The 27,928-nt window shown below is 37.8% G+C and overlaps 6 protein-coding genes across 6 annotated transcripts; 3 read left to right on the top strand and 3 right to left on the bottom strand.

The window, feature by feature from the left end:
- Positions 1–55: 55 nt before the first annotated feature.
- Positions 56–4,142, bottom strand: HO133_004291 (uncharacterized protein; the record flags this gene model as incomplete). The annotated part of the gene is made up of 6 exons (XM_037295209.1): positions 56–1,141; positions 1,190–1,558; positions 1,607–2,026; positions 2,075–2,902; positions 2,955–3,185; positions 3,234–4,142. The coding sequence occupies 6 exons, from the start codon at positions 4,140–4,142 to the stop codon at positions 56–58; spliced, it is 3,843 nt and encodes a 1,280-aa protein (XP_037157210.1).
- Positions 4,143–4,559: 417 nt separating this feature from the next.
- On the top strand, positions 4,560–5,294 carry HO133_004290 (uncharacterized protein; the record flags this gene model as incomplete). Its single annotated transcript, XM_037295208.1, has 3 exons — positions 4,560–5,060; positions 5,117–5,164; positions 5,217–5,294. 3 exons carry the CDS (start codon positions 4,560–4,562, stop codon positions 5,292–5,294), a joined length of 627 nt encoding a protein of 208 aa, XP_037157209.1.
- A 308-nt stretch (positions 5,295–5,602) lies between these two features.
- Positions 5,603–6,117, bottom strand: HO133_004289 (uncharacterized protein; the record flags this gene model as incomplete). Its single annotated transcript, XM_037295207.1, has 4 exons — positions 5,603–5,639; positions 5,694–5,752; positions 5,815–5,959; positions 6,011–6,117. The coding sequence occupies 4 exons, from the start codon at positions 6,115–6,117 to the stop codon at positions 5,603–5,605; spliced, it is 348 nt and encodes a 115-aa protein (XP_037157208.1).
- Positions 6,118–6,291: 174 nt separating this feature from the next.
- On the top strand, positions 6,292–9,563 carry HO133_004288 (uncharacterized protein; the record flags this gene model as incomplete). The annotated part of the gene is made up of 7 exons (XM_037295206.1): positions 6,292–6,367; positions 6,799–6,965; positions 7,225–7,307; positions 7,699–8,139; positions 8,190–8,448; positions 8,501–9,092; positions 9,145–9,563. 7 exons carry the CDS (start codon positions 6,292–6,294, stop codon positions 9,561–9,563), a joined length of 2,037 nt encoding a protein of 678 aa, XP_037157207.1.
- A 12,390-nt stretch (positions 9,564–21,953) lies between these two features.
- Positions 21,954–24,059, top strand: HO133_004287 (uncharacterized protein; the record flags this gene model as incomplete). Its single annotated transcript, XM_037295205.1, has 6 exons — positions 21,954–21,996; positions 22,047–22,097; positions 22,150–22,276; positions 22,333–22,498; positions 22,549–23,737; positions 23,791–24,059. The coding sequence occupies 6 exons, from the start codon at positions 21,954–21,956 to the stop codon at positions 24,057–24,059; spliced, it is 1,845 nt and encodes a 614-aa protein (XP_037157206.1).
- Positions 24,060–24,400: 341 nt separating this feature from the next.
- Positions 24,401–25,403, bottom strand: HO133_004286 (uncharacterized protein; the record flags this gene model as incomplete). The annotated part of the gene is made up of 2 exons (XM_037295204.1): positions 24,401–24,745; positions 24,873–25,403. The coding sequence occupies 2 exons, from the start codon at positions 25,401–25,403 to the stop codon at positions 24,401–24,403; spliced, it is 876 nt and encodes a 291-aa protein (XP_037157205.1).
- Positions 25,404–27,928: the final 2,525 nt, after the last annotated feature.

Below are 27,928 nucleotides of genomic sequence, written 5' to 3'. Positions count from 1 at the left end.
CGCTAAAGCCTTAACGCCTAGAATCACTGTGATCATCCAACGAATACTTGATCCTTCACGAAGGGCTCCCAGCGCCGCCACCAACCTTGAACTTGATCTTCAGCTTCGGCTTGGCATTATCCCCTTCTACTACTGGGCTCGGCGGCACGCTCTCTACACTCGTGACTGAAGAAGCAGACGCCGTACTCTGCATTGGAGGCTTCTTTTGCTTGAACATTAGTTTGAGCGGCGGCTGCATGCCATTGTTAGGAATACTGTTCTCTCGTTTGATAAAGGGCTGGGGAAGAGCAGCGACATGTTTGCGTTTAGGTATGGTTGTGCGGACGCGAGAAGTGCGGGTGAAGAGAAGTTTGCCTTTGCCCAGGTTCTTGATTTCCCAGTATCGAGGGTATCTGAGGAGGATGATGATTTTAGAGTCGGGTTCATATAGCCAGTCGCAGATGCCCAGGAGCTCGCCCAGTTGACGTAAGGATAGGGTTGGTGATTCGATAGCCTTCCACAGCTCTTTCTTCAGGACGGGGTCCGCGGACACTTCATCTCTTAAAGCATTGAGCGCCCCCTCGACTGTTTGCTTCCGCGCTAGATCCGCCTGCCGGCCTTCGGTGGTTGACTCTTGCTCAATGACGAGACCGTCCAGCTGAGCTGCTTGTTCTTTGGCAACTTCTAAGTGCTCGCCCACCGCAATAGCACCAAGAGCCTTGCCAAATATGCGAAGCAGGTTCTCTCGAACATAGGGTGAAGGATCTGTGCCTAGGACGAAGAGGAACCAACGAAGTATAGCATGGTTCTTCACAAAGCCCAAAGCCATGACATTCGAAAAAGCACTGAGGCGCAGGTACTCCGAAGTACCATCTGGCGTGTAGTGTAAGAAATCCACAGGCCTGGTCTGGATGATGCCAGCTTTAGCTAATATTCGCTTGCAGTCCAGAGCAGTAGTTGAGAGTATGTTGTGGTAGGAAGGGATCCATTCATCGATACGCCGGTGTCGATCGATCTCTTCCAGACAGGCGTTGAGAAATACTTGGTTGTCTTCGCTGTTATCTTCGAAATCATCAAGATCATTTGCCGGAAACGGCGGCTTCGAAGCTAGGGCTTCTGCTAATCCCCTCATAAGAGTGGCGACATAGTGGCAATCGGAGATCTAAGCAAGTCAGATACATATCCGTCTACATCATTGTAGACTTCCCACCTGGTTATTCGAGTTGTCGTTGAACTTCAGCTTCTCAAAGAGAAAATTTCTCGATTGATAAGGGGTGTGGCCGCTTGGGTTGCGGATTTTCGCCATCGCCTGAGGGATCGCACACTGTATGTAGTAAGATGCGCGGTCGGTAAAGTCATTCGAGCGCGTCATGGGAGAGCCTGGATAGCAGAAGAATTCCTGAAAGGCCTTCTCGAGATGGAAAGAGCCAATCCAGCCCACCTCACTTTTGGCATTTTTTGCTAGAACAGCTGCTGCAGCGGTACGGATGCCGTGGAAGTATCGTTGGTCCATTAGCGTTCGTATAAGTACCGTGGAAACCAGTTCATGTGCATTCACAAAACTCATCCACTGAATTGACTGGTCTACGTCAGAAGCCGCACTTTTTATCCGTGGGTATTGACTTACCTCCAGCTGAGCTACAACGTCTCTGTCCTGTTGCAACTGTGAGACCCACATATATGGTGGCATTGACGTTGACATCTTGCAGATCCATTCAAAATCTGCGTCCATGCGTATCCATTCGTAAGACTCTTGACTCATCTTTTCTTCATCATCTTTGCTCCACTCCGCAAGCCTCCATTCCTTCATCTCTTCTTCGGATTGTAGAACGTCACCCAAAGAGTATAATAGGACATCGTCGTTTCCGCCACCCATGTATTCATTTCCCACGCTTGCCGCAGTTCTTTCCTTCTGCCGCCGACTTCGTTTGAGTCGTTTATACTTGGTATTGTATGGGATGTCGAATGTCGTTTTGGAGTCTTTGATTTCAATAATGTGCTCGTATGGTGTGCCATCAGCTTCGTGGATACGTATGGTCATTGGACCCTGGAAATTGTGTAAGACTTCCACTCGGAAATCCTTCAGGGTACTTACGGTGAATGCTGGTTGTATGGGACCTGCGTAGACCGCTTTATGCTCTTCCTTGACATCTCGAACGAAATATTCACTGTCCATGTCTCGATCCTTGATGTTCTCGGCTTGACTCTGCTGAATCATCATTTCCACTACAAGCTTCTTCTTATTGAATCTTTGAGTGACGCGGAACTTAGGGCATCCGGCTCCCTCAACCCATTGCGCGAAGAAAACGTCAAATTTCATGTGACCCAGCTTTTCGCATGTCCTGATAAAGTATGGTGAGTCGATGGCGCCATTGGCAAGGTCACCCACTTTGGCATTCAAAAAGATCCTTGATATGATTCGAGAAAGACCCCCGGAAGTACCCGCTTTCGTTAGTCTTCGATCCAGTATGAAGAGAACCAGAGGCGCTTTGAGTTCCAGAAATTCAAGCTCTGATGGGTCGAGGGCGATCAAAGCTCCGGTGTCGTACAGTGATGGACGATCGATGTCGAGCTCAACAACACGGTCTGCTACCCTCTTCTGATTATGACGGTATTCGTTGTTACCGGACAGCTTCTTCATGAAGATATCAGTGATAAAATAGGCAATGCCCACAACGACCCAGAAATCAGAAGGGTCTTTTGGCACAATATTGATGCCCATCCATTGCACAGCAAGAGCATGGACTAGCTGGCGGCTAACGCGATCCAAAGGTTCGATGACATCTTCTGGAAATAGCAGCCGGTTGCTACATATTGACAAAGAACCGGTGTCGAGGATATCTGGATGTAGATCGTCCACAAAACAAAGACTGTAGTCTGAGAATGGATACGAGCCGTAAGTCATAGTAATAAAATCTATAGCCTAGGACCCTGTCAGTCTTGTAAGTTATCACATATTGACTTGTGAGCTCTACCTTTGCTATTGGAAGACACGTATTTTTGACCTCGTCGACTCTACCTGGCAAGCAAAAGCCATGAACGGGAACGGCATTTTGGCCGAGTCTTTCATCTTCCTCACTCTCACGAAATTCTGCTAAGTCAACATGCTCGAATGGGCCTATGGCAAAACCAATGTGCTGCGCTGAGATAGCTGTTATGCACGTGAACGATGTAGTCTTCCTCGCAGGGTCTCGAGCATCGACAATCTATAGTTATTAGTCCAAGCAGTACATGCGAATACCAAAGAATCTCACCTCATCGGTCATGTCTCCTGTACATATTACTGCTAGATCCAGCGCCTTGTCTTCGTCACTGAAATTGGACTGGACATCAACTTTCCGAAGTCTGTTGGTCTCATTGACGCTGTCCGAGACGCCGTGAACGCAATTGGCTTGTAGTGGTGTTGAGCTTGAAGATGGCTGGAGAGCGTCTCCAACAGTCTTCTGGCATTTGATAGAGATTTCCCAGCTACACTTCGAGGTAAGGTTATCGACGCATGGAAATAAGCAGCAAGCAGCACCGGGTGATAGAGAATTGGTGGTGTACGCATGAGGATATCGAAGGTCCCCTTCTTCCCAGCCGACAAAGTGCATTCCATCCCGAATATTCTCAATTACGTAGTCTATGATGAGGCTGATCGCTGTGAAGCGTGCTGTCTGCTCAATTGCGGTACGGGAGCTTTGAACAAGGTCGATTGCCGAGCCATCGCCCGAGTCTTTTTTGTTATTGCCCAAAGTCCTCGACAAGAGAATATTTTGTGCCTCCTCGGAGAATGGATCTAGCTCATCTATTTTGACGATCTTGGGTATTGTCACCTCCAGCTCTTCTTCAGGAGGATCCTTGAACTGTGCCTCTAATTTTCGCTGTAGCATGTCGTATTGTTGAACTCCAGCAGCGTTCCACTTTAGTTTTGCCTTCTTATAAGGATCTGTGAGTGAAATAGCAGAACATGGCTTTCCATTGAGCGAGAGACGAGTGACGACAGCTTGTCTGCAATTGAGTCGAATAATTCTTAGGTCCTTTGAGTGTGGATTGATCGTGATCGTGGTGCGACCTATCAGGCTCCGTGAGCGAAGGTCTATGTCGAGCTCGACTCTCTGGTTGGAGACTGAGAATCCCAGGTCTGCTGGTTGTGGACTTGCACTTTCCACTATGGGCGCCATTTTTTTCAGCCTATCAGGCCAGACCCAAAGACAGCTCCGGAGTGCGCCTTAACACGAGCTTTCGTTGAGGTGGCCGGCCTTCATCCTCGATTCACAATAGCCCGCGGTGAGACTTTGATGGCAAAATCGGGCCAGATCTGGGGCGATTGTGAGCTGTAAGCAGGTAACGTTCGACTCCAATAGCGTTTTGTATAGGAGTGTGACCCATAGAAAGGGTTCATGGGTGATGCGCTTGCGCAGGACTCAAAGAGTCTGGTCCTGTGTCGTCGACATTCGGCAGCGAATTCTATTTCACATTCACCCTTGCTACCCGGCAATGGTGTGCCCCGCCAAAGTTGAGCTCCGCCATTCTCCAAGTTTACACTCCTTCAGAGCCCGATTTACATTCTACCACTACTCAAGTCATTCTTCATCAGGATGGCACTCGCTCCCAAGTTTGCTGGCCAAGCTTACTCCTCTAATGTCTCGCCAAAAGCCGTCCACACCATTGAGCTCTACCTCGATTACGTCTGCCCCTTCTCCGCCAAAATGTTCAACACCCTCTACAATTCTGTACTTCCCAATGTCCCCAAAAAGTACCCTGCAAAGGTCCAGTTCCTCTTCCGCCAGCAAATTCAACCATGGCACCCTTCCAGTACTCTTGTGCATGAAGCTGGGGCGGCTGTACTGAGACTTGCGCCTGATAAATTCTGGCCCTTCAGCGAGGCGCTTTTTGAGCACCAGAAGGAATTTTTTGATGTGAATGTCGTGCACGAGGCGCGGAATGATACGTACAGGCGTCTGGCGAAATTGGCGGGAAGCGTTGGATTGGAGGAAAGCAAGGTGTTCGAGCTGTTGGAGATTTCGGACAAGCCTGGAGAGGGAGGAAGTTTGAATGTTGGGAACAAGGTCACAGATGATGTTAAGCTGATGGTGAAGGTGAGTCTTTCTGGTTGACTCTGGGGCAATCAGGTACCTAATGACCTGGCGAACAGGCGAATCGACGTGTAGGTGTTCATGTAACACCAACCATTTTGTTCGATGTGAGTGGTCGTCTTTCGAGAATATAGCAGGCCTTGCTAAGAACCATGCCAGGGTATCGAAGAGGGAAGCATTTCAAGCAGCTTTACCGGTCAACAGTGGGAAGAATGGCTTGACAAGAACGTCAAATGAGCGCAGTCCGGAGTCGTGCAACAGCTGCCACCGGCGGTAAAAGATTGCTCTCTCGTAGCTCTCTGGTTGCAAACGTCACTAAAAATGCGGGTTATCGATCGATGGCTAAATACAGAGTAGAGTCATGACATGAGAACCATGATCTCCATGCCCAACCTTGCCGGAACATCTTCCGCTTCGTGCCGCTATCCACGCTCAAAACATGTTCCGTTGATGCATACCGTCGCAGGCTGAAATGCTGAAGTACTGACATACATGGAGACCCGTGCAGGTGAGGTATCAAAAGTCTGAGAGGAGGTCAGTTGCTGCTAATGTGGCACCAGTGGCTGATAGTTAATGGGTCGCCTGAGCCATGGTCAGAAGAGAAGCGGCCTATAGTTTGGTGTGTGGGCGACTTACTTGAAGAGAAGGATGTGTGGTTCTGGTTCGTGGACTTCGTAATGCTCCCATCCCAGACTCTACCAGACGCGCAATTAGTTTGCTGCTCGAGACTTGGGTATTCCTGCTTGGTCGTACGCACCTGTGTGATACCTAATCCTCTCCACTCTTCCTCCCACAGTAATTTCAGGGTGCCTTTGGACGGGTCGAAGTAGTCTTTCGGTATCTTTTTTATCATGTCTTTAGGCAGTTGTACGTGCCGATATTCGTTTTCATCATCCGAATATCTGGCGTACGCATCAGCAAATTCAAAGGATCCGGAACATCCCAACTCTCACCTCGAGGAGTAGTGTATTGCTTCCACGAACTCTTCCAATCGATCTCTCTCTGCCTCCGTCAGCAGCCTAGGCTGCTTATTCCTCCTGTCGTGGTCCAGAGCAGCCATGGTGGAGGAAAATCGAAGCTGATGCCGGTGAGAGTGGAGCTCGTTACTGAAGGCAGAAGAATCTAAATGTTCTTGAAGTGGGTGATTGATTTCAGCGACAGTCGTGTCAAGTGCTTGGCGGTGGAGTGAACGAGCCTGGGGAACCTTTTCAGTTATTTCACGCCCCCACGATCAATGAGAGGTGTTGCGACCTCTCGCAAGATAGCACAGCAACGTATAGAGCCGGTGCAAGCGAATGAGAGGTGCGCAGGTAAATACGTGGATCAAGCAATGCTATGGGGCGGATTGCACGAGGTGGAGTGTTAAAAGTAAACACAGCGGCCTGCGATTTCCCGTTCGCGGGGCACGAGGGTGGAAGATTTGCTTGGCACGCTAACCACATTCTAAGTGGCCCATCAAAACAGCATGGGATTGATGATATTGTTTGAATATAGGCCTCAAGTTGCTGGATGATCGCATCTTGTTCATACAGCTGCCCCCTCATTGACATTCCCATTCGTTTCCCAGGCTTTTTGTTGAGATACACGGCGATCGCCTTCGCGCTCATAACCATTCCACTCCCAACCGCGTTCAAACGTCAAAATAGACCGCCCCCCAAGGGCGCACCGAATCCTCCGGCGCCGAGAGATTGCCAATCATTCGGAGAGCCATTGCGCTGGATCATTCGGTTGTAGAATACAGCGGTGTTGACTCCGCCGCAATACTCATTGCCCGCAACCTCTGTTACCCTCCCGCGACCGCCGCGCTCCAAGGAGATGAGCTCAAAGCGAAGAGCTGCCGCAAGCGCAGGACCGTCACAAGCACTAGAGGGAACGGAAGGTCCGGCTTCAAAGCGAAGGAAAACACAGGTATGTCTGCTTTGAAGTCTGTGTCATGTCGTTGGGGTGGGGTGTGGTTGTGGTTGTGGTGTGGTTGTACTTAAAAAGGACGAGGGGTTGAGGAGAATTCACGGACATGGTCATCGCCTTTCGCTAGGGCCGCAAGGCTTCGGACCTGTCAACTCTACAGCTGCCTGTCGCGCTACTTGATTCTCAATGCAACCACCTTTCCAAGTGCCAAAGTTGCCAACAGTTACCCACACTATGGCTGACATCAATTTTCATCAAGGTCAACGACGAGGAAACCCCAGAGGAGACTACCAAGCTTGGTCTTCGATTCCTGGATCAAATCAAAAACGCCCGCGACAAAGGGTAAGCATGCCAATGCATGTGCGCGTACGCATGCTTAAGCCGTAGTCGCTAATACAATTCCATATTAGGGACCGCCTCATAGCTACATTTTTCTTGTTCCTACCTGACAGGGTATGATATCAATTTGGCAAGAGCAAGGGCAGCTACTAAAGCGCAATCATTATACAGAAGAAGACACCCAACTACTATCAGAAAGTCGGTCTTCCTGTGGCTTTGGATACAGTCGAGGTTAGGCATATTTACGTTGTCAGAGGCGGCGTATCTGCTCTGCTTTCCAAGTTTTTCCAGCGCTACACAATCCACGCCCTCGCATTATAGCCATACAGAATGCTGACGATGGCCTCACTCTCTAGGCGAAATTGAACAACAATGAGTATACTAATATGACTAGCTTGGAGGGGGATCTCAGACGCATGATCAGTAATGCCAAAGCCTACAACGAGAAGCGCTCCCAGGCCTTCTCCGACTCCGAAAAGATACGCAAACAACTTCAAGTCTTCATGCAAGAGAACAATCCAGCCTACAATGACCCAAGCTATGTCCCTTATACTACCCCAATTCCTCAAGGGTGGCAGGTTAAACAAGAAAAGCCGGAGGACACCCATGAGCAGGATGCGGAGGGTGAAACCGATCCGGAGGTTGCCAAACCTCCTGAGAAGCGCACCCGGCTTGTCACACGTGTAGGCTCGTCTGCAGCAGCAAATGACCGTAGAGCAAGCTCGACACCAGCAGTTCAGGATGTTGAGGGTGCTTACGAAAGCTTCGAGGGCAACACGTTTCAGCAGGCGCAAGAGAAGATCGTGGGTGAGATGATCAATCACACAGATGCTGAGTACGTTGGAGTGTATTGTCGAGCCTGTACTCGCTGATTGATCGCAATAGGGATCAAGCAATCTTTGCACCTTTCATCCATCTTCCCCCTCGAACTCTTGTAGATTATTATAAGGTCATAAAGCACCCAGTCTCCCTCAAAAGCGTTCAAAAGCTTGTGCGAGGGATCAAAGGTAGAGAACCGCCTACAGGGTCGACCTTCTTGAAGAGCTGGCACGCATTTGAGGAAGAAGTCAGCTACATATGGAACAATGCACGTGATTACAACGAGGATGGTAGCGACCTCTTTGTATTGTCCGAGGAACTCGAGGTTCATTGTCCCCACCCAGAAACCCAACACAGAGTACTGATCTACCGACCAGTCGTACTTCCATACTCGATTAGCAGAAGCGAAACGATCTGTCGCAGAGCCTCCACAGCCAAAGGTCAAGCTTAGAATGCCAGCCAAATCTCCAGAACCACCAAAGATCACCTTGAAGTTCGGCGGGCAGAAAGCGACTGGTTCTGCTTCAATGTCGGTAGATAATGAGTCTCTCAAACGTCAACAGGAGCTCGTGCGAGCGGGCGTCAATGGCTACGCCCCAGGCAAAGGTAACACAACATCTCTACCCCGCAGCATCTTCGGACTCTCACACTCTCGCTCAGGATCTATACCAACTCCCGCCTCAAGTCGACTGTCTCACGAGAGAAGTGGATCTGCTGAACACGCCATGAGCGGCATGAAGACCGAAACAGCCCATGGTCAATCGCCGGCACTCAATGCGATTCCAAATGGAAGCAGCGAAGCTCGACAAAGCCCGAGTGCTTCAAATTTGCAAATGCCTCCTCCAATGCATGTGTCTTCTCGAATGCCGAGTGATAGCCCCAATCCTCATGCAACCCCAAGCGCCGTTGCTCCTACTAGCCAAGCTTCGAATACGCCTTTCAATTCACGATTGAGGCAGCCAGGGAAAGGTAATTTTCTTGTGTCGTTGTAGAAACACTGGATCTTGCTGAACAGTACTAGATGTTTCAGACGCACTCATTGCGAATCTCAACGTCTCCACACATCCCGGTCTGAACATCAAAGACCACCTCAGCCTCGACATACCTGCATCCCCCACTCATACCCAGCAGTCCCGGACCATTACTGTGCCATATACGCACTTTTTCCTGCGTATCACGCCCACCGTCTCTTCGAGTCTCATGCATCGGCCCAGCAAGACTATCGTTTCATGCGGGAACAATAGACTGGAACCTACTCGACAAACCGGAGAACCCGATCCTAGACGTCCAGTCTATGAGACGCGTCTCGTACCTGGCGTCAACTCTATCGAAGTCGAAATCATTGCGGGTCCCCCAAGAGGTGCCCCAAAGGTTGGTTCTGGGCAGGATATCGAGTTTGAGAAGATTACCGTTTTTGTTCACCTTCAGAAGATGTCGTAAGCGCTGGGAGGCGGTTCGTTCTGAGCGAAGTCCGTAGAGCATGTGAATTGGTTAGCATTTCAGCATTGAGCGTGGAGTTCAGTATCCACGGCATACCCAAATCTTTACCTCCATCGTTCTGTTCCTCAATCCAATTGAGCATCGAGCGAGTAGAGAAGATCAACCTTTCGAGGCTTGTTCCTCGAGGCCACATTTTTATTCGTCTTACGGCAACTTAATTGCAAATTCTGAATGGCCTTCTCTGCGATTCATTCAGGAGGCAGCCCTATGTAAATTAGTGAAGTAAGATACCCCTATATTCTTAATCATTGGGAAACTAGAAAATTAGCATTCGGGCTAGCACCCCCCCCACCTAAAATCGTACTATAGATATGCCCATCATATTATCATTCCCACAATCATCTACATCGTCAAGTTAAGGCTGGAATTGCTCATATATATAGAATACTTAGTATTTCTTTTTTCGGGCCTCTTATTAACGTATAGAAGGCCTCAAAATATTATTTCCTTTACTATTCGATACCCACAAGGATCGCATTCAACAGCATATCCTTAATAGACTTACTATCGCCTTTATTGTTTCCGTCGAGGGCGTTAGAAAGAGTATTATATATCGTATTATCGATAACCTCCTCGCGTTTAATACTTATACTACGCCTTGTATAATTAAGAGAGAATAATTATTCGCAATTTTTTCGATTATAAGAATTAAATTAAAGGCTTTTATTAAGAGTAAATTATAAATATATTAAGACGAGATATAATATAATCTATTTAATCGATTTAATCTACTTATTAATTAGTCTACGATCTTAAAAATTCTATACTCTATAAAGATTAATAGAAAAAGTCTTTATCGCGAGATTTTAGAACGCTTATAGATTTATTATAACGCGTACTTTCTAAAGATTAATAAGTTTATATATAATATACTTATCTTTTTAAATAAAAGCGTTATTAATAAATATATAATATAAAGAAAGCGAGATTATATAGCCTTTAAAATTCGACTAATAATATAAATTTTTATTAAATATTCTAAGTAATATAGCGTTTTACCGACGTATTACTTAGATAATATTTTTTACTATTATATTTATTAAGATAATATCGATAATACTCAATTCGAGTAATTTCTTAAAAACGAAGTTCTTTCTCGCTATAACTTATTCTCTAACTTAAAGTTAATTCTCGTTATAAATAATTACTTTATATATTATATCATTAATATTAGAAGACTCTATAAGAAGTAAGATGTTATAATCTTATATTTACTCTTATATTTATCGAATTTTAACTCTATTAAGAAGTTCTTTTCGATTTTTAAGATCTAGCTAAAGAAGTATTTTAAGTTAGCGAAGGGTATATTATTTAGATAGTATTTAAAGCTAACTATATAGACTTATAGTATAGAAATTCATACTAAGATCTATTTCGTATATATCGATATATTAATAGACAATTATAAAGAGAAAGAAGAGAAGTTATATAAGAAAGATAAAGGCTATTATTCGAGTAGCGAGAAAGTTTAAAGATAGAGTTTTAAGTTATATCTTAGCGTAATATAGAGAAAAAACTCTTATATCTAATATTTTTATATCAAAATATAATTATTTCTTAAGATTTTTTTTTTTATATCTTAGCTTATATTTAACTCGTATTTTATACTATTTAAATTATTTAAATAGATAATTATTAATTAATTTTAAATATATTAAATATTTAAGATTTATATGGCGGCGATAGGCTCGACGCTAATTATCGATTATTAGATCTTATTTTCTAAACTCTAATATATAGCTATTTAGGTCTTCTTCTCCTTCTTCTTCTCTATAAAGACGTAGTTCACTAACGGTTAGCTAGCGAACATAAGCTATAAAAGACGTAGGGTCGTTATGGAATTTAATAGTATATTTAATAATAGAATTAATCTCTAAGAAATATTAAAACTTTAGAATATATGAAGTAAATCTATATTTATTAAGTCTCTAAATATATAAGATATATTATTAAAATTAAACTCTAAAAGAGACTCTAATATAATATATATAATATCGACGCCTTAATATAAGTAGCGTTAAGGTCTATAATAGTATTAAATCTAATAATTATTTTTTCTTCTAGACTCTAATTCCTAGACGCTTAAATAAAAATAAAATATTTATTAAAAAATCTTTAAACTCTAATAGAAAAATAAGAGAAAAGAGTTAATCTATTATAATATCGTTTTAATAAAATAATAGAATTAACTATTACGCGCCGTAGGCGCGTTATTAATATTTATATAATAATATTAATATTACTCTTAAAAATAATATCGCTTTTATAATATTAATTAATAGTAATTTATAATAAGTTAACGCGTTTAATATTAACGTTTTTATAGCGCTAGTTAATAGCCCCTATAGCGAATAATATTAGATTTAAAAATTTATAATAAAATCTTAAAAACTTAGTAAATAAAAGAAGAGAGAAGAGTTTTTTAATAAATAATATTATCTTTATAGCGTATTAGATCTATAGCGAAGTAATATAATAATAATCTTTATTATAAAGATTTAAAAGTAATAATTAATAGAGCGACGTATTCGCGATAATATTTTTAATTATTAATTAATAATAATAGTAGAAATAATAATAATAATTAGACGACGCGGCTTTATAGATAATAGCGAAATATTATTATATCGCTATTATTTATATTACTAAGTACTACTTATTAATAATAACGCTATAATAAAGAATATAAAAACTTCTTTTAAATTATTTATTTTTATTCTTTATAACTTCTAATACTTCTCTTATAAGTATTTACTTTAGCGCTATAATATTAATATAAGTATAATATATCTTATTATATTAATAATTTACTTCTCTTTATTATAAGTATCTTATTATTACTAATCGCATTAATATATAAACTAATAATTTTATAACATCTTTTTTTAATAATAATAATAACTTTAATAATAAATATATAATTATCTCGTAGATATAATTACTAACTCTTAACTATTTCTACTATTATCGCTTCGTATATATATTTATTAATAAGTTCTAATATCTAATTTATTATATAGAACTTACTTTTATTAAAATAATAATTTATATATTTAAAATAAGTTTTTTTTTTATAATAATTATAAGATTAAAAAACGCGATATTAGTTACTATATTGAAATCCCTCTATATCTTTAAGTGTAAATAAAAAAATTAATATAATATTATCGCCGCGCTAGATAATCTTAAAAGCTATCTTATTAATAGATTAAGCTTAATAAGAAAATTACTTAATAATATAAATTATAAAAATATATAATAATAACGACTTCTGTTAAGGAATCATTATGGTTTAACTCATATATGTGTGTGGTGTAAAAGATGTTTATTATCTATGTGGTCTGCAGGCACAGATATGTGCGGTGCCAAGCCTACGCTAGTAGCCCTATGAGTGTCCCTGAGGCATCTTATAACAATTGCCTACAAAAAATAGAGAAATGCTATATCCTTATGGCAAGAAGTATGCATGTATGATTTTTTTCGAAAAACTAGAAAGAAATGGAGACACCGTGCTAATTAGTGGTGTGAATCTCCCGAGATCTTCTACCGCAGTGAAACCCTTCGAATAGTATCGGAGCACGATATCAGACGATTTCAATTCGTCTAAATATGCATCGTCCGATGTTCCTCCTGTAGAGGCCCAATTGGCTGTGATCGTCGCAGTAAATCCTCCTCTTGTGATGTCATTGCAGTAATGTATCCTACTAATGTAGTAGGGATGACAGGCTAAGTTGTAGTGTCGTTCTCCGCTTGCTGAGTGAAGATTTGTCGTGGGATCGTGGAGAGTATATAACGTGAGATCTTGGAGAGCAGGCCTGTGTTCTTGGTGCTGAAGGCCTTGCTGCCGCTTAATTTCTCCGTCGTGTTCTCCGTAGTATTCTCCGCATTTGCCTATTGTAGTTCCTCCTCTTATAGAGTATCAGACTGAGTGGCTTACTGAGTGACTGACTGAGTAGATAACTGAGTGGATGACTGGGTGGCTTGCTGAGTAGCTGACTGAGTGACTAGCTGTAGAGACCTTCTCGTATATTGCTGACGAGTCTTCTAATTCCGATACTTCTTCTTCTACTATGTTGCACGTATGAATGGATACTTCGGTGATCGAGTAGCGTGGAAATCGAATGGATTATTATTATCTTAGTTATAAGGATCAAGATCGCATAGTGAGCACACAGTGAGATCCGGAGATGGAAAAGTAGAGTCGTATTCTTAATGAAAGCTAGCACGAGCTACGGTAGAGGCACTTAAATATATATATGGCTATGACGTGAATAAGATAAGTCTTATAGCGTATGAATTTATGATATCGATAGACCTAGCGAAAGGATCGATGTGGGCGTGGGTTTTATTAAAAGGTACTCGATGATAGCGAGTGTGTTAGAGGTCTGGCTTGGAGCGTTACACTATTAGGTGTTGATGCAGGCTTTGCGTAAACGTCTGATGACGTCTGGATATTCTATGAAGTAGGGCCAGGTGTTGCTATCAATTGTTAAGGAATCATTATGGTTTAACTCATATATGTGTGTGGTGTAAAAGATGTTTATTATCTATGTGGTCTGCAGGCACATATGTGTGCGGTGCCAAGCCTACGCTAGGGGCCCTATGAGTGTTCCTGAGGCATCTCATGACAACTTCGATCGCCTTTATTATAATTATAAATTTTTAAAATTAATTTATAATAATAAATAAGCGCGTAGCGAAGTTAAAGAAAATAAATAAGTTATTAAAAAAGAAGCTCGAGAGCCTTTATTAATATATAATAAATATTAATAAATATTAACTTAACGACTATACTTTAATTATCTTCTTATTAAAATAATAAATTAATAAATTTAATTTAGAATCTAATAATAAGATAGCGAAGAATATTTAAATAATAATCTTTTTTTAATAATAGCGCTAATATAGAGCTCTTAAATAATTCTTTAATAGCTATTCTAGATAAAAATATATTTATATTAATAATATATATTTTAATATAATATATTCTCTTTATAATAGAGTTTAATAGATAGCTAAATAATATAATTATTTAATTAATTTATATTTTAATAATAATAAGTATAGAGAAATACGCGTATAGTATAAATATTATCTAGAAATATATCTAATCTAATTAATATTTATATCTTATTTCATCGCGTTTACTTACTCGCTATTAATCTATATAATTAAGTAAGCTCTTTAATAATAAAAGACTTATTATTATCTATTACTTAATACTTATACTTATTATTTATCTACTTATAAACTTAAATTAGCTTATTAATATTAATAAGTTTATTATCTAATAATTATTAATTATACTCTTTACTTTAATTAATTTATTTAACTTTATATTAAACGCCTTTTTTATATTTAATCTTATTAATAATTTCTTTAACCTCTTAAAGCTTATTATTATTAATAAATTTAAGAATTTATATAAAGATATTCGCTATATTATCGTAATCGCGATTATAATAAAACTTAAATAACGATATATAAAAGATATTATAAATTTTATACGTTGAAAGTAAAAGTAGATAATATATTTACGCTTCTACTTTATCTATAATTTAAAATAATTTTATAAATTTATAAAATAACTTTTTATTTAAACGCTTTTACTTTAGATTCTTAATTATTAATATTATTAAATTATTTATCTTATAGCTTTAAAGTTAATATATTTTATTATAATATTTAAACTAAGTCGTAATTACGCTATAAAGATATTTTATTATTTTATTTCTTAATACTTATAATTTCTTTATTCTATTATTTATAGCGAATATCTCTCTCTTAACGAAGTTATTCTTAATCTCTTAATAAATTTTAAAATAATATTTATATATTAGAAAGAATAATATTATTTTAATAAAGAAATATTAACTATTTATATAAGCGAACTCTATTATTAATAATTATTTTACTTAAATATTTTACTTATTATTAATAAATATATATAAAAAATATTTTAATATCTAATTTTAACGCTTAATCTATTTATTAATTTACGAGTAAAAGATAATATTTAGATATCGCTTAATTTTAAAATAAAAGTAAATAATAAATTAGAAGCTATTAATAAATATAGAGCCTCTATTATTAATAATATTATTTAATATATTATAGCGATATATTATTTTAAAATAAAATACTTTTATTAACTAAGCGATATCGATTATAGTAAATATAAAAATATATCTTATTATTTTTATAAATTAATTTACTATAATTAGAATAATATTATAAATAATATTCTTATATTTACTCGCTAATAAGTCGATAATAAAGTCTATAGAAATTTTCTTTTATAGCTTAATAACGATAAAAAGTAAACTTAATTCGCTATAGAGATAATATCGCGAAGTCTTAATTTATTAATAAACGTTATATATCTTAATATAATCGATAACTTATTTTAAACTCTTATTTTAATAATATTTATAAGTAAGTAGTTTATATATCTTCGTAGCGTTAAAGTATTTAAATAACGAATTATTATAATATTTATTAATAAGCTCTTTTTTTAAAATCTTATCTTTAAAGATATAAAGATAACTATTATATCTTAATAGTTTCTCGAAATTTAAAATCTATACTTAATTACGCGCGCGACGCTTAATCGCTAGCTTATTAATATTAATTTAAAAAGAGCTTATCTAATTATTATAAATTTATAAATCTTAAATTAATATTTTTATTAATCTTTAAAATACGTTATAAGTAATCTTTTATATAATCTTAAACTTTCTTTTAGAAATAACTATTTAAATATTAATAATATAAAATATAAGCGCTATTATCGCTATAATCTCTTTATCTCTTTATAACTACTTATTATTAATTTAAAATATAAATTTATTCTATAATATCGATAGTAGTTTAATATTTAATAACGAAGTTTTCTTATAATTAGAGTATTGCGATAATAAATTAATAGAATTTAATTTATCTATTTAATAAAAAATCTTAAAGTTATAAATAGTTAACTTTAGCGTTTAACGAATTTATTTAAAATTTAATTTCTTCTACTTTATAAAGTTTTTAAGATTATTATAATTTATTAGAATTTTAATATAAAACGTATTATCTTCTAGATAATAATATTATTATTTTATAAACGCTATAATAATAAATAACTCTTAATTATAAATCTTATAATTTTATTTTATAGAAATTATTTTTCTAGATTAAAATATTACTAATCGCTAATAATTATTTTTATTTAATTATAAAAATATAATTCTTATATTAAAGTTAAAAGCGTTAATCTTAAAATATAATTTTAAATTTAAATTATAATAATATAAAAATAATATAATTATAAAAGTACTTTAAAGCTACTAAAACGCTAGCTTAGCGCTATCTATTTACTCTAATAATTTAAATTTTTTATTATTCTTATTTTCTTTAAATAAGTTAATAAGTAATATAATTATATTAAAATAATTATAGATAAATTATTAATAAAAATTAGTAAAATCTAAAAAGACTTATATATCTCGATAATTTTTTAATTTTAATTACTTTTTAATAATAGCGATATATTTCTAATTTATCGCGATATCTTTAATAAATATAATAAATTTAAAAAATTTAACTCGTTTAATATAGAATTAATATTTTTTAAGATTAATATATAGTTAAAACTAGCGTAAACGCTTAAGTACTTATTTAATATATTATTAATACTTCGTTAAATTAGTACTATAAATTAGAATATTATTTAAATATACTATATATATTATATTTATTAAACTTATAAAAGCTCTATTAATATATATTTAAAAAGTTATTAATATATTAATAAGTTTAAAAGATATAATTAAATATTCGAAATAATCGTAGTAACTACGAAATGCTATTTTCTACTTATCATCTTCTTTAATCTAGATTTAATAATAGATATTCTTAAAGTCTAGCTTTATAAAGATCTTAAAATTATATAAACGATTTAAAGTCTTAATAATTAGAGATAGTAAATATCGATTTTTAATAGTTATCGTATTTAAGCCTTAATAATTAATATAAAAACGAAGCCCTCTATTCTTTTTAAGAATAAAAAGAATTAATACTTTAACTAAAAAAGTCGAGTAATAAATTTAATCTTTCTAAAGAGAATTCTTTAAATAGCGTCGTAATTCTATTAACTCTATTTAAGATAAATTATATAAGAGATTATATAATAACTTTTTACCGCTCTTAATCTTAATAATATAATCTCTCTACTTTTTTATTAAAAAAAATATTATTAAACTCTAATAACTTCTAAGAAAGCTTTAGATTACGCTCGTTTTTTAATTCGCTTTATATTATTATAGCGTATATAATTATAAATATATTTAATTTCTATTTAATAGTTTAAATAAATTTAATTAATTCTTTAATTTATAATTTATTAATATTAACTTTAAATTGCTATTACTTTATCGCTAAATTTAATAATACTTATAATTAATTTAACTCGAATATATTTAATATAATATTAAAGTCTTTTTAATTAATAGTATAGAAGAGTATACTATACTCTTTACTTTAACTTTAACTATTTATTAATTAATAATTTAACTAATACGCGCTATAGTAATATATACTTTAATTACTTAGCGTTTTTAATTATAATAAAATAATATTATAAAATTTTAAGTCTTATTAAACTACGAACTTTTATAAAATTAAATTAATATATACTTTAATATCGAGTAGAGTAATAAATTATCTCTATTCGTCTTAGAGCTTTATTTACTCCTTTATAAAAATAGAAGAAATTATCTCTATTAATTATTATTCTTATCTCGCTTTTAAGACGATTATAAGATCTAATCTTTTTTTATTAATATAATATTAATATTAATAATAGATAATTTATTAAAATCTAAATATTTAGATATCTAATAACTCTATTTATTATAATAAAAATAATTATTCTTCTTATAATTAGAATTAAAGAATTTAATTTTATATTTTATATTATTCTCTTAAGCGCGCGCTACTTTAGCGTCGTTATTCAAAGCCAATTTAAACTTTAAAATTCGCTTCTTTAAGGGCTTATTCTTAATAAACCCTCTTAAAAATTTTAAATAAAAATCGTTATTAAAGCGTATATATTCTAAAATCTTTTTCTATATAATAGCTTAGATAAAAATTTCTTTTTATTATCTCGATATACTATTAATATTTAAAATCTTATTCTTAAACTCTAATTTAAATTTAATTAAAAAGAAATTAATTTAATATTTTTTAGAAAATAAAGATAAATAGATCTCTAGCTTCTTTAAATAGATTTTAAAAATAAATATCTTCTAATTAAAGCGATATTTAATTTTCTCTTATTTTTCGTAGGCGAGGAGATAATAATTTATTAAATTCGTAATTAAATTAAGTAGAAACTACTTAAAGAATTTAAAGATTATATTCTCTAGACTATAAATTTAATAATATTTATATTATTAAATATTAAGATCGTCTTTTAAAAACTATATATAATAAATAATTCTAACTTAATTAATAGTAAAATACTTAAAACTTATAAAAAATTTAATTTCGACTTCGCGAAATTAGCGTAAATACTCTCTTTTATTAATATTTTTATAAGAATATATTCTTTTAAAGCGAAGTATTTTCGCTTTAATTAATATATTTATTAAAAATATAATAATAATTAATATAAATAAACTCTCGCTAATTATAGATAATAAGCTAATATTATAAAGCTTATAATTATAGACTTTTAATATAGCTAACTCTTATTCTTATTCTAAATAATAATTTTTAATTTTAATAATTATAAAATATTATTCTATAATAAGATTTTTTATTAATAAGAAACTTTCGAACTAATTATTAACGCTATAATAATTATTAATATTATCTTTATTATCTACTATATAATCTAGAGATAAACTTAATATTATAATAATAATAGACTTTTTTCTTTAAAAGATAGAGAGATTAAAATTATAAAAATATAGTTTATTAACGATTAGCTAGTAGATATAGACTATAAAAAATATAAAGTCGTTATAAAATTTAATAGTATATTTAATAGTAGAATTAATCTCTAAGAAATATTAAAACTTTAAGATATATAAAGTAGATCTATATTCGTTAAGCCTCTAAGTATATAAGATATATTATTAAAACTAGATTCTAAAAGAAATCTTAACGTAATATATATAATATCGGCGCCTTAGCGTAAGTAGCGTTAAGGCCTATAATAGCATTAGATCTAATATTCCCCTTCTTATCGTTATTCTTATTAATAATCTTATTTTCTAATAGAATAGCGATAGCGAGAGTATTTAAAGTAGTATATAATTAATAACTAGCGAACTTAGTAATAGAGATAGTAGCATAAAACCGTAGCATCTCTATAAAGTTCTTTATCTTATTCTTTAATCATATAATTATTTCTCTTAAAACCTCTATCTCTTTTTAATTAGAAGGCGATATCTAATATATTTACTTTAGTATATATAATTCTACTTTAATCTTTTTTAGAGCGTTTATAAAGATCGCTTTCTTACTTAGATTCCTCTAAATTTATTAAATAAAATAAACTCTCCGCAGTTTATCTATATTATTCTTTACTTAAATTAAATTACTTAATTACTAAAGCGCTTTAAAAAGCGATTAATTAACTATACTCAGATAAGATAATAGCTTAATTAGACTAAATAGATAAGATTAAATAAACTAATTCTAAATATACGCGTATTACTATAAAAAAAATATTAAGATTATTAAAGTATTAGCTAATAGAGCGAATAGCCTTAAACTTATTACTATTAATACGAATTATATTACTATTAATACGCATTATACTATTATTAATATATATTATATTACTATTACTAAAAGCCTTATATTAATAAAAATAAGATATCTAATTTACTAAGTAATATATTAATTAATATTAAAGTAATAGTAGAAGTAAGAATAGAAGAATTAATAATCGTATAAACTTTCTTCTTAATCAACTTAATCTCTTTATTAATAATCTTTATCTTTATAGCTCGATCTTATTAAGATTTTATTCGCTTCTATATTTATATAGATAGATTTTTAATATTAATACTATATTCCTACTTCGCTATAGCCTTATTCTATTTAGTAATTTAATTATTATCGAGTAGATAATAAGTATTATTAGAATCGTCTAGTTGCTAGCAATAATACGTTCTTTTTTAATAGCTAAGCTTTAAATATAGCTATAGCTTTATAATCTTATAGTCTTTAAATCTAAACTTTCTTTTTAATTTCTTCGTCTTTTTTATATATTATATTTATTTAGTAATAGCGCTATTAAATCTAAACGTCTTAATCTTCTTCTTCTATTTCTTTTTCTTATTAGATTTAAGTAATTTAAAATCGTTTAATATAATAGCGAAATTATTTAAAGAAGAGTTATTATCGATAGTTTTACTAATCTTCTTTTACTTTTTCGAGAAAAACTCTTTTATAATAAAGAATTCTAATTTAGAGAAATCTTCTTTAAAATTATAGATATATATAATTCTTATAATAACCCCCTTTCTCTTTTCCTTAACTAGCTATTATCTCGCTAGATTATTAATATTCTTTTACTTAATAATATCGTTATATTAACTATTTATAGTCTTAATATTTTCTAAGAATAAGAGCGTGATAATAGCGCTCTAAAGAATCACTCTATAGTCTTTCTTTTTTATCTTCTATTTAACCTCTTAAATAGTAATTAAATTAAATTTATAGAAATCGAATCGTTTAAAGGTAGTAAAATAAGTCTATATCTTCTTTTCTTTTCTTTTATAGAATACTCGTATTAATAAAATAGATTAATAGTTTTATAGAAGAATTAATAGACTGAAATTAGACGGTAAAAGAAGGGCTTTATTTAATTCTATTAAGCTCACCGATAAGGAGAGAGGGTTTCTTTATCGACTTAGATTTTAGAGTAGATTTCTTCGGTTTACGCCCTTCTTTGGTGGCGTCGGCGACGATTGCGGCGGCCTCCTTATTAAATCTGTTAGGGGGCCGCTTATTCCGTGTACTAGTAGCTATATTTAGCGACAGCGAGGTATGGGGAGATTGGTGGGAGCGATAATATGGTGGGCATATCTACAGTACGATTTTGGGTGGGGGGGGTGCTAGCCCGAATGCTAATTTTCTAGTTTCCCAATGATTAAGAATATAGGGGTATCGCGCTAGGGTGCGGGTATGATCTTCCCACCATTTTGGTGTCTTAAAATTTTTGAGCTTCCCTTACGAAATCCTTCACACCGCTCTCTTCGGCACGAACCTCTCTTCTTTTATAATCAACACTTCCGCAGCTTCTTATTGAATTAGCCACATATTTACATCATGGCGGACGAGGTTTACGAAGGAGCAATAGGCATTGACTTGGGTAAGACCGTCCGCAGCTTGCGCCTTGGAGTTTGCTCATCGTGGACAAAGGTACCACGTATTCATGTGTTGCCAACTATGAGGGAACAAATGTCGAGATCAGTACGTCGAATACTCCTACAGCACGAGGAAGAACTAACTTGCTGCCTTTTAGTTGCAAACGAGCAGGGTAGCTTCACCACACCATCCTTCGTCTCTTTCACGGACGAGGAGCGATTGATTGGCGAGTCGGCAAAGAACCAGGCGGCTATGAATCCCGCGAACACAATCTTCGATATCAAGTAAGTCACTTCCAGAAGAGGCTTTTCTGGAGGGTTATTGCTAACGGTTCCCTTAGGCGTCTTATTGGGAGAAGATTCGACGACCCTACAGTCAAGAAAGATATCGAGTCATGGCCTTTCAAGGTCGTGGACCAGGGAGGAAATCCAATGGTGCAAGTTCAATACCTGAAGGAGACCAAGACGTTCTCTCCACAAGAGATCTCGTCTATGGTTTTAATGAAAGTACGTTTGCCAGCGCTTCACGTAGCTTTCTGTTCCTGACAGGTCTGTAGATGAAAGAGGTTGCAGAGACCAAGCTCGGCAAGAAAGTAAAGAAGGCTGTTATCACCGTACCTGCATACTTCAACGACAACCAGCGTCAAGCAACAAAAGACGCAGGCGCAATCGCTGATCTACAAGTCCTGCGAATCATCAACGAACCCACGGCTGCTGCTATTGCCTATGGTCTCGGCTCTGGAAAGTCCGAGAAGGAGAGGAATGTTTTGATCTACGATTTAGGAGGAGGAACTTTCGATGTCTCTCTGCTGCACATTCAGGGAGGAGTATTCACCGTCAAGGCCACGGCTGGTGATACCCATCTCGGGGGTCAAGACTTTGACACTAATCTCTTGGACCACTTCAAGAAGGAGTTTCAGCGGAAGACCAAAAAGGATCTTTCAGGAGACTCGCGTGCTCTTCGACGCTTACGAACGGCTTGTGAGCGGGCCAAGCGTACGTTGTCTAACGGTACCCAAACCACCGTTGAAATCGACTCTCTTTTCGATGGAGAGGACTTCAATGCTCAGATCACCCGTGCCCGTTTCGAAGACCTCAACGCTAAGGCTTTCAACGGCACCATCGACCCAGTACAACAGGTACTGAAAGATGCAAACCTCGACAAGAGCAAAGTGGACGAGATTGTGCTTGTTGGTGGTTCTACTCGTATTCCAAGGATACAAAAGCTCCTTAGCGACTTCTTTGATGGCAAGAAACTGGAAAAAAGCATAAATCCCGACGAGGCTGTTGCCTATGGCGCTGCTGTTCAAGCTGGTATCTTGTCAGGGAAAGCCACATCTGCTGACACCGCGGATCTTCTACTGCTCGACGTTGTTCCTCTCTCGCTTGGTGTTGCGATGGAAGGCAACATTTTTGCTGCCGTGGTTCCCCGCGGACAGACTGTCCCAACGATCAAGAAGCGTACTTTCACTACCGTCGCAGACAATCAACAGACTGTGCAATTTCCAGTGTTCCAGGGCGAGCGTGTCAACTGCGAGGACAATACCTCTTTGGGTGAATTTACTCTTGCACCGATACCGCCTATGAAGGCTGGTGACGCCGTTCTTGAGGTCGTCTTCGAAGTCGACGTCAATGGGATTCTCAAGGTCACTGCTACTGAAAAGACATCTGGACGCAGTGCGAACATCACTATTTCCAACTCTGTTGGCAAGCTCTCGTCGAGCGAGATTGAGAACATGATCAGCGGTAAGTATTCAATCAAAAAACATCCCTGCATGTTCCTACTGACCGTGTTTTAGATGCTGCAAAGTTCAAAAACAGCGACGATGCTTTCAGCAAGAAGTTCGAGGCCCGACAACAACTCGAATCATACATCTCCCGCGTTGAAGAAATCACTTCGGATCCAACGATGTCTCTCAAGCTTAAAGGTAAGACGAAGGAGAAGATCGAGACCGCCCTCAGCGACGCGATGGCCCAATTGGAAATCGAAGACTCCAACTCTGAGGACCTAAAGAAGAAGGAGCTGGCTCTGAAGAGACTAGTGACTAAGGCCATGTCTACACGCTAAATTTTCGATTCACGGAATAGAAGAGCTGTGCATTTGACGATATCCACGATGTGTTGTAGCGGATTTGTGGCATGCTATTGCGGGCCCTATTGTGCTCAAAAGTTACACTACTTTCTGGCCATGTTGATGGAGATGCCCCTTCACACCATCTCGTCTCGCGCATGTAATATTCGATTGTCTCGAAGGCTTTTGTCTCTGGATCCTTCTATAAAAATTGCGGTTTAGCTAGAGTGAATAGACAAAGACCAGACATGCCCACACATTTCACCACCTTCAAAGCTGTCGTACAAACTTCTTTTTTTCACATCATGCAGGCACATCCGCATAACCCCCTCCAACAATCATCCCCCCTCCAATCCCCTCCTACACCCCTCAACCAACCGCCTCGCCTCCCCCACCGCCCCCTCATTCACCTTCTCCACCTCCCTCTCCGCCCTCCTCAGCTCGTCCGGCCCAACCAGTTTCCCCAATTCCATACTCCGGTGCTTCTTCCTCTGCGCCCCTCTCGCTTCCCGCAACGCAAACAACGCTTCCTCCCCCTTTTTGTCGGCCTGCTTTTTGGCTGCGAGCCGGGACTCGGCCGTCACGGGGGGTATGGCGATCGTGAGGGTTAGAGGGTCCGTGGGCGAGGTGGTGTAGGTTAGGGAGGGGAGGGAGGCGAGCGCTGAGAGGACGGGTTTGAGGTGCTGTGTAACGTGTCGTGTCAGTTCAGCGCTTGCGGCTGCAATGGTTCCAAGAACCAATGCGGCTGGGCCGAGGGGATGATGGGGGGGAGGGGGATTGGTTGTCACAGTAGGGGAATTCCAAACGTACGTCCTTCTCCCCAACCAAAACCCCAACGTTCCGCCCCCGAGCCACCACGCTCGCCACGTCCCCCAACTTCACACTCTCCCGCTCCGCTCTCCCCTTCCCCCCTCCCCCTTCGTTGTCCCCATTCCCCCTACCCTCCCCACCGCCCTTCCCCAACACCACCCTCAATCCCTCAATGTCCTCCGCGTTCCGGCCCCCGGCTTTGATCTTGGCCAGTTCCGACTTCAGGTGCTCGTGCGCGTGCTCGATGGCTGCTTCGTAGTCGGAGAAGTCGAAGGCGTTGACGGTGGGGGAGTGGGCTTGGGATTGGGCTTTGGAGGCGTTGAGGGAGACGGTGCGTTTGGAGTCTTGTTTCCCGCCCTTTTTGAGGAGGGGGGTGGTTGTGGTGAGGGTTCGGGTGGGAGGGGGGAGGGTGGGATGGGTTGGGGCTGGGTTATTGGGGCAGCATGGCTGGAGGGTGATCCTTGAGGGCGGGTGGGGGAAGCGGGGGCGTGAGAGTGTAGAAATGAGTGTGGTGGGCAGCTTTGCCCGCATTGCTGGTTGGAGCTGTGGTCGAGGTTCCTGAACTCTCACAATTTGATGCTAGGGTTGCGCTACGCTTATTTCGGACCAAGTCCAGCGCTCCCGTGTCTATGTTTCTGGTCCTGTTCCCTCAATTCGCTGTGACTCATGGAGAAAAATGCTTGCTGATAGTTCTAGGAGGCCTTTGTACAATCTAACCTATCTACCTGAGACCATACAACGATATGTGACTGCGGTCTCTCAATTCAGCTGCATCTAGCTCATGCTTTCACTTCTTTCCTCGCTCCTCTCCCAACCTTCGAAGCTTGTTCGGCAGGCAATATACTTCTCACCTTCTCCAATAATGACTTCTCATCGTCAGGGTAGAAGCTGTCGTTCCGGTGCACGTACATCTCCACATTCCCTAGAACATCGTATTTCCCTAGCCTCTTGAACTTTGCATACTCCCCTGCAAATAACTTCTGCATCAGAGCATGTGCTTGCTGATCCCCATTCCCTGACGTTGACGAAGCTTCCTTAGCTTTCTCCTTCTCCGCATTGGATTTCCCGTCTTCTTTGACAGCCTTCAGCTTCTCAACCACAGCCATCACATCAGCCTTTTGCTCTTTACTATCCCACTGTATGAATTCTTGATCTAGATATTTCCTCGCGAGCAGCAGTCGTTCTCCAAGCATCTCGCTCATACCCCACTCATCTGATGCAGTGGCAGGCCCCATTCCGGTAAACGTCTCCCTACTACATTCCACCGGCTCGTACTCCAGAGATTTCTGCGATTTCCGCTCTGCTTTCTCTTTCAGATACTGTTGCTCTTCTTCTGTCCATTTTTCCTGGTCGCGGCTACGGCGGTCTCCCTTGTCATAGTTACCTTCGACGCCACGTTTCCGCCGTCGAGGATCGGAATTGCCACTGTCGCGAGAGGCTTGCGAACGACCACCGCGGCTTCGGCCTGACTGTTGGGGCGGTCCTTCGCGTCTCGGGCTGCGAGCTTTGAAGTTACTTTGATCTCTTGTGAAGCGGGTTTGGAAAGCTTGGCCAGCTTTTTCGGCTCCTTGGGTACCAGCATAGCGAGCTGATCCCTCTCGGGGAGGACGTTGCTGGATACCGAGCTCTTCTCTGGGAGAGCGTGGTTGGACACTATTCGTATCTTCAAAACGGTGACTCTGGGCGCCACTGTCGCCTTGCAGGTCTCGAGACTGGAATATTGATCTCTCTGGAGGACCCCAAGGAGCGTCCCTCGGAACTCTCCTCATAAGAAAAGGCCCCTGTGCTCCCTCAGGCCTAGCACCCAAACTCCTAGCATCCACAGCTGGTTGAATTACCTCTCGGCCAGCGGGAATTTCAGCTCTGGGGAACGGTTGCCGTCTACCAGGAGCCATTGTAAATCTCCCACCATCTAATGATGGGGCTCTTCGGGTGCCCTCGATAGCATCTTTGCTCAGCGGCACCCCTCCGATATGCCGCGAAGCGAGCAGAGATGGTTGGTCGCGTGAGGAGCCTTCTAAAGACACAGATCTATAATCTGTTTTGCTATGGCCAGATCCCGAGTTGTCATGAGCAGTAGAGCGGAGATAGAGATTTTCTATGGAAGAAGTTGCTTCTCGGAGACGTTTGGCGCGGTTGGGTGGGAGCTTTGACGGTTCTATAGCGGTCTGTCAGAAGAGAGAATTCATAGATGGCAGTTTGGGGCCCAATATGACCTTCTACGATTCTGTCCTTCAAATTTTCCTGAGCGCGAGGGGAGGTAATATGGAGGTAGTGACGAGAGGAGACGATTGTGCTTCTCAATTGGTATAACACCGGTCCACCTCTGCCGACTGCAGAGTGGATGTGCCATTTTTGCATGGCTCGAGGAGCTTCAGTGCACCTGGAGGCTACAGGACTTGAGTTGATGGGCTGATCCCCAACAGGAAGCTGCCGCCGGACTTGCCGAAATCTAAATGCGCAAACGAGCGGCCACGTTAGTCCTAATCGGGGTATTCTATGCCCAGATTGGCTATTGGTAGGCTGCTAAGCGAGCTCGGCCCTTACCCTGCAGAACTTTTATGGAGGTGTCTTGAAATAAAGTACGGAATAGACATGCAGCGAAGGCTCTCAAGCTTCATCGACTGCGCGACATTTTCATCTAAACTGTACGATCCTCGAATGTTAATGTAGTAATGCAGACGCGCTAAGCGCCGTTCTAATAAACAATTAATCCTACTAAGATAATAGAAATAGTAGGCTATATCTAATATAATTAAAGCTAGGGCTATATATAACTACTATATAAATAAATTATATAAATAAATTATATAAATAGATTAATTAATTATTTATTTATTTATATACGCTTTTACTCGAATTATAAAGAGTAATTACGAGCTATTATATAGATAATATATATATTTATAAGAGAAATCTTATCTAATCTCTTTAGATTAGAATTAAAACTCTTACTTCTCTTTCTTTTACTATCTTTATAATATATTTTAAATCTTTTATTATATTTATATTTTTAACTTTTTAATTTCTCTTATAAATCTTTAATTTAATAATTT

This window comes from Letharia lupina, assembly GCF_014066315.1.
Source record: "Letharia lupina isolate WasteWater1 chromosome Unknown contig_2, whole genome shotgun sequence".
In the NCBI taxonomy this organism is placed as follows: domain Eukaryota; kingdom Fungi; phylum Ascomycota; class Lecanoromycetes; order Lecanorales; family Parmeliaceae; genus Letharia; species Letharia lupina.
The sequence above is the reverse complement of the archived record's forward strand: the minus strand, read 5'-3'. Positions and strand labels throughout refer to the sequence as shown.